General features: G+C 38.0%; 1 protein-coding gene across 1 annotated transcript in view; it reads left to right on the top strand.

Annotated features, from left to right (window-relative positions):
- The first annotated feature begins 1543 nt into the window (after positions 1–1543).
- The window catches only part of LOC129273571 (SMC5-SMC6 complex localization factor protein 2-like), a 32083-nt gene continuing 21422 nt past the window's right edge, over positions 1544–12204 (top strand). Inside the window, exons 1-3 of the mRNA XM_064107177.1 lie at positions 1544–3962; positions 9280–10468; positions 10822–10873. Of these exons, the coding sequence (XP_063963247.1) occupies positions 1619–3962; positions 9280–10468; positions 10822–10873 (3585 nt within the window). The 5' untranslated portion in view covers positions 1544–1618. The remainder of the gene's footprint in view (positions 3963–9279; positions 10469–10821; positions 10874–12204) is intronic.

The raw sequence follows: 12204 nt of genomic DNA, 5'->3' as shown, positions 1-12204 counted from the left end.
ACCCTTTTGTCTAAAGCCTCCCCCTGGTTTTACCACCTAAAGGATTTGTTGGGCTTTTTCTTTTTATTATAGTCGACTGAAGTCAAATATAGTCAAGCCATTTGGTCTAAAGCCTTTTTGGTCTAAGACTGATTTGGTTTAATAATCATTTGGTCTACCGGTAATTATCAAATGGTCTTAAATAAATCAAATTTGCATAAATTTGTCCATTGTCCAGTTGATGTAACCGGGCACAGATCCAGGGGGTTGGAGGGCACCCCCCCCACCAAAAAAAAAGAGAGCGATGGAGAGAAGTAGAAAAAGAAAGAAAGAAATGGGAAAGAAGGGGAAAGAATAGAAGTAAAGATAGAGAACAGATCCAGGGGGCAGGAGGGGCCTTGTTTCCCCCCCCCAAAAAAAAAAGAGAGAGAGACAGAAAATGAAAGGGAAAAAGGAGCAAAATAAAGAAGGGGAGAGAAAAAAGAGCAGAATTAAAGATAGAGAAACAGATCCAGGGGAGTCAGAGGGGACTTGCTCCCCCCCCCCTCTTTACATGATGCACCAGCACCCACCCAAATGGTGTAAAGCATTCAATTTGTGTGAGAAAAGCTTATTTTGTTTGTAGCAGTTGTCATTGTTGAGTGATACATGGGTCTTAAAATAATATAATTTGGTTTTTATTGCACTGGCTTTAGGACAATTTTTTCTGATAGGCCCAGTATAATACAAGTACACCTGTAGATACTATTGGGACTATATCCATGTATGACATGCATGCACTGGAAGCAAATCATTGAATTATACCTAAACTCAAATTTTGATATGAATGAATATTTGAAATAATAATAAGGTGTGAGTGGAACTAGACTGGTGGACTGATGAAACACATTTAGAAAATTTATTCAAACTATCTAATACTTGGAATATTTGAGAACTTCTTTAAAATTTTCATTTTTTAGTTATGGAAATGAGATTACTGTGCAAGACTTTTCTGTTTACTTGCAATTTATTGTCCTGTAACATTACAATATTATTTTACATGTACATGTAGTCCAGGTCACCGTGCACTGCCATATCTGTTTACAAGTACTATACTACAATTCTTTTAGTTTCACCCTGTGGGAACTGCAATATGACTTCAGCAGAGTAAGTGCAAGTTGCAAACCAGCAGAATAATATGGCTGGACACATTCAGAAGGCAACAATATTGTAATGTTACAGGATGATAGTATGTAGATTAAAGCAAGAAAATTAAGAAATCATGATTAGTAATCTTATTTCCACAATCCCACTTGGTTTAATTGAAATTTAGAAATTCCATTTCATGTGAAAGTTTTAATATCATAATGTAGTACTTAAATTGGATTAACTTTACTTTTACTCTTCGTAGACACTGAATGTCTATAGATATATCTTTATTGCACTAGTCCACCGGTCTCCACCGAACAATTACCAGCAGGCACGCATTTAAGTAACAGGCAGTTGTGACTTGGGCCTGTTAATGATAAATCCTTGTTAAACTGAAAGACCTTTTAATTAATTTTGTTTGTATTTTCACAGGTAGGGTAACGATACATGCAGAATTGAACAGTATCACATTCAACATGTAGAAAATGAGCAGTAGTGACACTCTCTGATCATGGACCCATACTGGAGGCCACCTCCAATGGAGAGGGGTGGAGAGAAGATTCTTCAAGAGACCCATCAGAACAGACCATCCCATTCCTCAAGCTATCCAAGGAGACCTGGTCGAGGAAGCCAGGGCAGAGGAACTCATTTCTCTCATTATCATGGAGGACAACAACCTCACCCAAGATTTTCTAGCAAACCCTCTTTCGCTGCAAGTCTGAATTCTGCACAAGATTACAACCCTGGGAGAAGGCATAGAGATGCAGGTTATCACTCTAGAGGGGCATCAAGGTCACATGCATGTAGCAGTTCATCAGATGGGAGACAATCGATCCCAAGAATAAAAGAACACCCACCAAGTGGCCCAGGAATGCACCGTTTCTCACCGCCAAGAGAACATTATACAACGGATAGGCAAAAGGTTCGGAAGAGTATGCACCTCTTTGAACAAGATGAGAGATTGCAGCAACCTCCTCCAGAACAATATCGGTGTCATGAATCAAGCAATACTCCAAATTCTGAATATTACAGATCGTCTCATACATCTCCACCAAGTCAACAAGAAAAGGGTGTGCACCCAACTTACAGGTCACTAGCTTCAACATATACAATGTCTGAGACCAAAGGAGGTGACCATTCAAGGTCCCATTCTCAGTCACATGGATCGGGATACGCAAGTTTTAGGACAGAACCATTTGAGCATTGTCAATCAAGGCATCGTGGTGAATCTAGTTCTCATGTGAGCACTGTTAGACATGGGTCATATCACTCATCTGACACAAGGAAGAGACATCACAGTGAATTTGATATCAATTCTGAGAGAGTAGATCAATTCAAAGAGAAGTCACAAGATCGATCAAGACATCGGAGTGGTCCTTCCTCAAGGAATGATAATGTAGAAAGGAAGAAATCACAACAGTATCCACAACCCAGATCAAGAGGTCATAGTGAATCTAATGATAGATGCAGTAAGGCGGATCTTGTTTCTGGTAGGAAGGAAACCTCTGAGAAACCTCAACAGAGACAGAGATCACATAGTGAATCAAGCTCTAAGTACCATCACCTTGGAACCATCAAGAAAAAGAAATCTACTAAAGAATCACCTAAAGTGAAATCACCTGAAACAAGGAATGTCTTGAAGGGGGCAGTAGATGAAGACTTGCTGGTCAGCAAACAGAAACACACTATGTTGTGGTTGTTAAACTCTACTTCTTCGGAGCAAGGCGAACAGATCACTCCTTCAAAACCAGTGAAGCAAAAGACACATGATCAAACTGTATCCCCAAATTCAGATCCTCAAAAATCAAGCTTCATTGTTGTTGAGGATAAGAAGGGCTGGGCTAAACGGATATATAGTGATGGAAGCAGTGGTGTACTGTCCGGAATGGAGCCTGTAGGGAGGTCTCCATACAGTTCAACAGACAGTAGTGGCTGTCAAAAAAGACATGGTGAGAGTAGCAAAGACTTGCATTTGAAGAAAAGATTAAAGTTGCAAAAGAAAAACTCTAACACAACTTCATCAAACCAAGGTGGTCCTAGCTATGGAGCAATCTTAAGCATTGCAAAGCAAAATTTAAGTAATGGACAACATCCATTGGATGGTAAAGTAAATGATCAGATACAGGTACCAGACAGAATCAGAAGAAATTCTCATCAGAGTGGTAGTGACACAGAGCAACGACCATCAAAGCACAAGCTGCAAGAAGGATTATTTGATTGTGACATCGACAAAGTTGAACGATTGTTCAAAGAGTCACTGGCAGCAGTGCCAGAAATGCAACAACAGTCGCAGACATCTGCTGACAGGCAGAAATTGAAGAAGCAGTCTTCTGCTGAATCCCATACAAGTTCAGAATCACACATGAACTCTTTATCCACTAACAGAATGGATGAGATCTCCTTAGAAAAGGTGGGAAGACTATTTAATGCTTCTTTGAACACAGTGTCAAAGACTACTGAATCAGTCAATTTGTCACCCAAAAAGGAGCCCATCAAACATCCCTTGGATGAAGCTCAATCACCCGAAAGACCCAAATACACCTGCACTCTTAAAAGTACAGAAAGCAGCTCAGAGCAAAGTGACAAGCACATTACAATGTCATTCCGCAGAGTTGTCGAATTGTCCAAGAAGTCTCTAGCTGGCCGTCATCACAAATTTCATGAGAAGTCCATCAAACGACTCCGCCTCGAGGCATGCTCAAGGGCAGTTCGTATTCCTCTCAAACGGCTCCGGTTGAAGTCAGATAGGATATTTCTCACAGATGAATTCATTGAGAGACTAGGAAGGAACTCCTCATCGATCATTGTCAACACTGCAAGAAAGCACAACTTTTCTGAAGGAAAGAAACAGACAGGCAAGTTGAAGGAGTGATATAAAGTTTTTTCTCTTTCTATTTTTTTCTTTAACTGTTGTGCATGTAAAGTGGTGTGTACATGTATTCTAATTCATCCATGAGAAAAATATATTGCATCATCTAGAAAATAAATCTTGTCATTTGGACTTACAATTCATATGATAGAATACTTCACCTCTGATCAGGGAAATTAAACGGGGGCTTGGGGTGATGTAGCCCCCGAAATGTTCAAAAGAGCCCTAGCAACTGTAAAAGGAGCCCTGGAAAATCCCCATTCATTGCAATGTTAAAGCTTATCCGATGTTGCAGGTTTCTACAATAAGTTGTGAGAAGTAGCTGTCATAAAAAAAATTAAAAATTTCCCACCATTACAGACCTGCCAACCAATACGTTTTAGGCGTATTTAGTACGTTTTTGCAACCAAAATACAGCAGTACGTTTTTTGTATAAAAAAAAATCTCTATACATGTATGTCTCCATTTCATAAAACATACACAAATATGGTTATTAGATCAATGTAATTTCAGGTAACTTGTTTTTTTTTCAATCATTTTGTTAAAACTAGGGTGAGATATACACATGTTTCAATGTTTTTTTTTCATCTGCAAGAGCAGTGCGCATTTTAGCTTGCATGCAGCTTGAGCGCCGCGATGAGCGAGTGTGCCAACCATTTTATTATGAAATACACTTTTTTGGGAAAAATGGTTTTTATTATCACAGAATACAGTTTGTCATTCCCAGAGGTTGGCAGGTCTGCACTTACCCTGACTGTGTCTTCATTTCGTGTGAATTATCGGCGGAAAAACAACATTGCCGATTATCGTAGACGCTTGTGTTAATTTTTTGGTTCAGACGTGTAAGTCCAGGAGAGGTTCTGGTACATTCCCCCTTTCGAGAAAGATTCTTTTGTGTTGACACAAATGGCCTACCAAACACCATTCTCAAATCACCTACATATACAGGTATATGTATATCCTTATCCTGAAATTCATGTTTGTCCAGATGACAAGATTTATTTGTCATATTTAACTTTTGACACGGCCTACACTTGACACGAAATTTGCAATCATACATGTATTTTTTTTGTCCATGCAGTATTTGTATTTGCCTGTCCAAATATTAATGATACAAAATATTCAGTGGATGTCATAAACCCCACAATTTTTTTTTTTATAAGTTTATCACTCACTTGCTCTCTGCTCTCTATTTAATATTGAGTTTATTTTGTCTGGCATGAAAAAAATCTGTTTGCATGAATTTGAGCATGATTACCAAAAAAATAAAAGAATGTCCTGCCAAGGCAGAAAATTGGAATGCTCTTTTCTTCTTCTGTCTTTGTTTTGTTGTCTTTGTGGTATTTTGTTATGCCATTGCATTCATGGTTACGGAAGTGTCACATGGTTATGTCCTACATGTATGCTCTTAAAAGTGATCATCCCGCACCAAGGAATCTGACGCCTACATATAGGTAATCATGGTGGTACTTTGAGTATATTTTCAGCAATTTTTGCCCCTATTTTCACAGAACAGGTACAAATATGCCCAATTGGCCCTTGCAAATCACCCCTAAATGTATTCTCGCATTCCAACTTCCAAGTACACTTTTTTGTCTCGCCTGCATAGCAGAGCGAGACTATAGGCACCGCTTTTCCGACGGCGGCGTCAACATCAAATCTTAACCTAAGGTTAAGTTTTTGAAATGACATCATAACTTAGAAAGTATATGGACCTAGTTCATGAAACTTGGACATAAGGTTAATCAAGTATTACTGAACATCCTGCTTGAGTTTCAGGTCACATGACTAAGGTCAAAGGTCATTTAGGGTCAATGAACTTAGACCATGTTGGGAGAATTATTTTCAAAATCTTAACCGAAGGTTAAGTTTTTGAAATGACATCATAACTTAGAAAGAATATGGACCTAGTTCATGAAACTTGGGCATAAGGTTAATCAAGTATTAGTGAACATCTTGCTTGAGTTTCAGGTCACATGACCAAGGTCAAAGGTCATTTAGGGTCAATGAACTTTGGCCAAGTTGGGGGTATTTGTTGAATTACCTTCATAACTGTGAAAATTTATGGATCTAGTTCATGAAACTTGGACATTAGGTTAATCAAGTACCACTGAATATCCTGTGCAAGTTTCAGGTCACATGACCATGGTCAATGGTCATTTAAGGTCAATGAACTTTAGCCGTGTTGGGAGTCTTTGTTAAATTACCATCCTAACTCTGAAGGTTTATGGATCTAGTTCATAAAACTTGGACATAAAAGTAATCGAGTATCACTGAACATCTTGTACGAGTTTCAGGTCACATGACCATGGTCAAAGGTCATTTAAGGTCAATGAACTTAGGCCATGTTGGGCTATTTGTTGAATTACCATCCTAACTCTGAAGTTTATGGATCTATTTCATAAAAATTGGGATATAAGAGTAATCAAGTATCACTAAACATCCCCTGTGAGTTTCAGGTCACAAAACCAAGGTCAAAGGTCAGTTAAGGTCAATAAACTTAGGCCATGTTGGGGTAATTGTTGAATTGCCATCCTAACTTTGAAAGTTTATGGATAGAGTGAATGAAATGTGGACATGGGTGTATTTGACCATATGAATGGTGTTTTTGTGAATTATTATTTTATAGTAGTTTTCAAAGTTAGCACTGCTGCGTAATTGCGTAATGCAGGCGAGACTGCCAGAGGCGTTCCACTTGTTGTTAATTGATAACTGTTTTTGCATTATACGCTTGAACTATTCTTTAAAGAATGAAAGCTATGGCAAGAAATCAACACTTGAAAAAGATTCTTGTACTGTCTGTACAATCTAAAAACAAAACCCACCAGAGCACAACTCGTTAAAACAACATTTTTTTAAAAAACTCATATTAAACTTGTATCATGTTATTGAACATGCTAAAAAAAGACCCTTTTAAATTAATGCAAAACACAATCATTATCACGTAAACTTAATACATATAAGAGTAACAACACCATATCCATGGATATTTCTTGCATCTTTGCACCTTTTCCTTTTTCAGTTATTGTATCAAGTTTTATGCACCTTCTCGTTTGTGTTTATTTTGCACTGGTATTTGTTGGGCTTCTTTTGCACCTTTTGGAAACTACTGTGTTTTTAATTTACAATGAAATCTAGGTTTTATCTTGCCATGTTGAAAGTCTGTGCCCCCCAAATATCTTCTCATCTCTTGAATTGGGTGTCCATCAGTGCCAGGACTGGAAATATGTGCATTTACAGAACTTGTGTTCAGTTACTTGATATTCTGCATATTGTACAGATACTGTACCCCTTGTCATTGCTAAATACTTGCTGAGTGAGGAAATGAACTCATGATACCTTCAGGAACTATTTTCATTTTTGTCTCACCTGCATAGCAGAGTGAGACTATAGGCGCCGCTTTTCCGACGGCGGCGGCGTCAACACCAAATCTTAACCTGAGGTTAAGTTTTTGAAATGACAGCATAACTTAGAAAGTATATGGACCTAGTTCATGAAACTTGGCCATAAGGTTAATCAAGTATTACTGAACATCCTGCCTGAGTTTCATGTCACATGACCAAGGTCAAAGGTCATTTAGGGTCAATGAACTTAGACCATGTTGGGGGAATCAACATCAAAATCTTAACCTAAGGTTAAGTTTTTGAAATGTCATCATAACTTAGAAAATATATGGACCTAGTTCATGAAACTTATACATAAGGTTAATCAAGTATCACTGAACATCCTGCATGAGTTTCACATCACATGACCAAGGTTAAAGGTCATTTAGGGTCAATGAACTTTGGCCGAATTGGGGGTATCTGTTGAATTACCATCATAACTTTGAAAGTTTATGGATCTGATTCATGAAACTTGGACATAATAGTAATCAAGTATTACTGAACATCCTGTGCAAGTTTCAGGTCACATGATCAAGGTCAAAGGTCATTTAGGGTCAATGAACTTTGGCCAAATTGGGGTATTTGTTGAATTACAGCCATAAATTTGAAAGTGTGTTGGTCTAGTTCATAAAACTTGGACATAATAGTAATCAAGTATCACTGAACATCCTGTGCGAGTTTCAGGTCACATGATCAAGGTCAAAGGTCATGTAAGGTCAGAGAACTTTGGCCACGTTGGGGGTATTTGTTGAATTGCCATCATATCTCTATAAGTGTATTGGTCTAGTTCATAAAACGTGGAAATAAGAGTAACCAAGTATCACTGAACATCTTGTGCGAGTTATAGTAGTTTTCAAAATCAGCACTGCTGCTATATTGAATCGCGTGATGCAGGTGAGACGGCCAGAGGCATTCCACTTGTTACCTTTCATTAGCATGTATACCGCTATGATCGAAATAACAAACACTGTCAGGAATCTTCTATGTTGTACGTCACTTTGCAAAAGTGGAGGTGTCGTAGCCAAGTGGTCTGAGGCGCCTGGCTATCAAAAGATTTTGCGCATGATCAGAGGAAGGTCATTGGTACTAAAGTGACATGGTGGTTTAAATTTTAATGTGATAAGCACCAAATTTGATGTTTTGATTATTCATATATTCTTTTGAATTGTGTTTTTCATTTACATCCACAAAAAACAGCAATGCGTCAAAAGAAGGACTGGTATTTCTCACTTTGCCAAGTTCATTGTACAACATGCCCTATTATGCATTCAAAGTAGAAATGCAACAAATACCTTCATAGAGTGTTCATTGATGTGCTATTCTAGTCACCTGATCTATTCAATTTCTTTATCCTGCTATGTAAGGCATGCTTACGTAATATCTTCCTTTGAAATCTGCCTATCGTAATGAAAGAAATTAAGGGTCATTTGACCAAAATTGTCCATGAAGTAACTACGACCTGGTCTATTGCAGCTGGTGTATTCGATGTTTATGCAAAAAAAAAGGACAAAATAAACACAGAATGTGTAAATGTGAAATCAGTAAAACTTTTTTGTTTTACATCCAATGGTGATGATATTGTCAGCAATATACCTTCAGAAATCAAATTACAATATACTTGTAGCTTGAGTTTCCTCCTTTTATCCAAATCATTTTTTTGGGGGGAGGGGGCTTTCCCTTCAAAGGAAAACATAATTATCACACTCAAAATGTTATTCTCTCCTTATAGTTCTCATAAATGCTTGCCTTTCCAAATTAATTTTGGTACCCCCTTTATTCTATAATGGTTTTCTTACTCAAGCCTGAACTACATGTGTGCACATTATTATTTGCATTAAATGGAATGGATATATTCAGTTTCCCATACATCAGTCACCTGTGAAATTTAATTTGAGCTTGACTTTATTTTTTATTTTGCAGGTCATAAGCATAAACCAAGGAGAAGGGCATTGCCATTATGCAGCTCATCAGATCCAGATGCACCATCTGCTTCAACCAGCCATCAGACACCAGTGCAGTATGACCTACCCCAGAGGCATTCTTTATCAGATTGTCCAGCTCCAAGTGAATCCAGCATCTCATCTAATGTAACACCAGGTGTCACAGATCTCTTTCAGGAGCTGAGCTCTGACCCCTCCAAAACTGACAAGCCTTTAGAATCCTCTACACCTCGTAGTCTGCAAGGAAACTCCAAGGTACAGTTGTCACCTAAGCTGTCAGGCAGTATTTCAAAGCTGAAGCAAAAGATTGGGAAGAGGCTCAAGGCAGCGGTTCAAGGAGACAGACCCGGATGCTCCAGTGGTGAAATAGAGAGTGATTCCACAGTGCGGGGTTCATCTGTATCAGAGGGGTATTCATTTGGAGATGCAGATTTCATTCCCTTTAATTCTGAAGTGGGGGATGTGATTTTTGAGGAGACGGTAGCTACAGAGAAGGTGGACGTAGATGATTGTGAGCAATCAAATGTAGACCCATTAATGGACACTTTGGTTGAAGAGGTAGTCAGTGGTGCTTCAGAAGGTTATCCTTCACCAGCAAGTGCTGCATGTCCTGCTAGTGCTGATCAAACTGCACTTCTATCATGCCAGTTAGAGAATACCCATTCTGATGATGAATGTAATGGAGGAGTAGAGGAGACACTAAATGAAGAGCCATTATCAGATGGAGATCTAGCTACAACAAAGACAGGTGATGACAAGCCAAATCTTGTCCCCCAAACCGGAGAAACAAGTTTGACGTCTGAGAAGTCAGAGAATCCATGTACCAAACTAAGAACTGATTCTCCAGCCATGCAACGTGAAGCACACCCAGTATCATCACCATTGCATGAAACCCTAGCCCCACCAGGCCGGCGACCTGGAGAAGTCCTTGGAGAAGCTGCTGATGCTGCACAAGAGGCGGAGGAAGGGTGCTCAGGGGATGCGCTTGATGACAGTGAGAGCTTGCCTGATGTTGACATCAATGCAGGAGATGAAGATTTACAGGATGGTGGTCATGATAGCAGCTCAGACAGTATGGAGATGGACTTTGAGTCCAGTATGGTCACCACTGATGACAGTCAGCCTACAAACACACCAACAAAAATCATGAAGGAAGTCACTCAGCTAGGGTAAGTATTAGTAACCATCATTTCTTAACACATATCAAGTAAATTGAGAACAGTTAGGACACATGCCTTCATCCATTAAAATTATCAATTTGAAACAGAACATATCCAAGAAAAGAGTCAAGATATATTTGGTCTAAATCAAAAGAAGAAAAATGAAAATTTGTCTGAACCGGCAAGGTGATAATCAAATTTTGTGATTTGTGATATTGTTAATTTGAGTTGCATAAAGTGACCTATTTTGACCCTCTAATTAAAAAATTCCTTGCAGCCTTAGTTATTACTTGTATCTTGGCTTTGTCAATATTTCAATTATCATAGTCCCTCACTCTCTTTTTTATTAATCATTTTTGTAGCAAGCTATCTGTACCAGGAACTCCTTCGAAGCCTTATCCTTTCCCACTGAATGTAAGTATGATCTATGTTTCTTTGACCAAGCATGGTTCTTTTCCATGTCATACTTGTTACTGTTATTATTAACAGGTCTAGGCATGTCTTTATGAATATTCATTAGATGGGCTGATGATGTCATATCCCCACTTGTTCTTTTGTATTTCATTATATGAAATTAGGTCTATACAAAATTTTTCTACCAAGAACTAAAACAATTGGATTGACAACTGATTAGTTATTTAGTTATTTTTTCATCATAATAGAGACACATCATTTATACTTGTATGAAAAAGTGAAACATTTATGATTTCATGTAATAACATACGAAAAAGGAAAGTGGGGATGTAACGTCATCAGCCCACATAATGAATATTCATGACGATGTGCATATAACTGTTTCAAAAAATATTCAATAACTTTGTTATTTGTTATCCAATTTTCCAATCCAATTTTGCTCTGTGAATTTTACTCTATTTATTAAGATACAAATATTTTCAGCCTGGACCATCCCTTTAATACAAAGATTATGAATGTTTCTTTCATGGAAACCAAGTAAAGAGGCATTCCCCTTAACCTGTCATGAATGGACAAACTGTGATAAATCTTATTGGAAGTAAGTTTAAATATATGGATACTTACTGCTATGTCTGGCAAGCTTTCAGATTGCCAAGAACTATCACTGTTTTAAAAGCATTCATGAAATTATGCGGCCCGTTGTAGTTGCGAAAACAGTCTGAAGCAATGGTTGTTAAAGATCCAGACCGGACCCGAAAATGAAATTGATAAATTATATACCAATCGAAAGCTTATAAGCTACTAAATACACCAAGGTATGCTTTATGCATTTTCACCGCTTCCCAGCTGAGTATTTTGCTTAAGAATATTCCAAGTATCGGGTTTCGAACCCCGCTTAGAAAATAGGCTTTATTGTGCTTTTCACCTGCCTCGAGACCGTGACGTCACGTTGTGTAAGAAGCGTCGTGATTCCATAGGTTTGTACACAGAAAAACTGGGTGATTTTTTTGCTTTCCAGATAACGCATTTCATTCTCTTCACTTCTATCACAGAGGGATATCACATATATTTTTACCCACAAGCTTGAATTTATGAAATCTGCAGTTTTGAACTAGTTTTTGCCATATTTTATTTCCTGCTTATTTGGCGCAGATTTCAATTCTATCTGCATTTAGATTATGTATAATAACTTTTCCTGACATAGCAATTTAGGCCCAATAAGAGCCAAACAAAGAAATCACAAAAAAGGTAGTGAATAGTTGTAGGTTTACAACAATTTGAACAGTGAATAATTTTGAGTGCCATTTTCATCTGAAAACGAAAAAAAAAAT

This window comes from Lytechinus pictus, chromosome 12, assembly GCF_037042905.1.
Source record: "Lytechinus pictus isolate F3 Inbred chromosome 12, Lp3.0, whole genome shotgun sequence".
NCBI classification, from domain to species: domain Eukaryota; kingdom Metazoa; phylum Echinodermata; class Echinoidea; order Temnopleuroida; family Toxopneustidae; genus Lytechinus; species Lytechinus pictus.
Note: the sequence above shows the minus strand (reverse complement) of the source record. Positions and strands in the feature narration are given on the sequence as shown.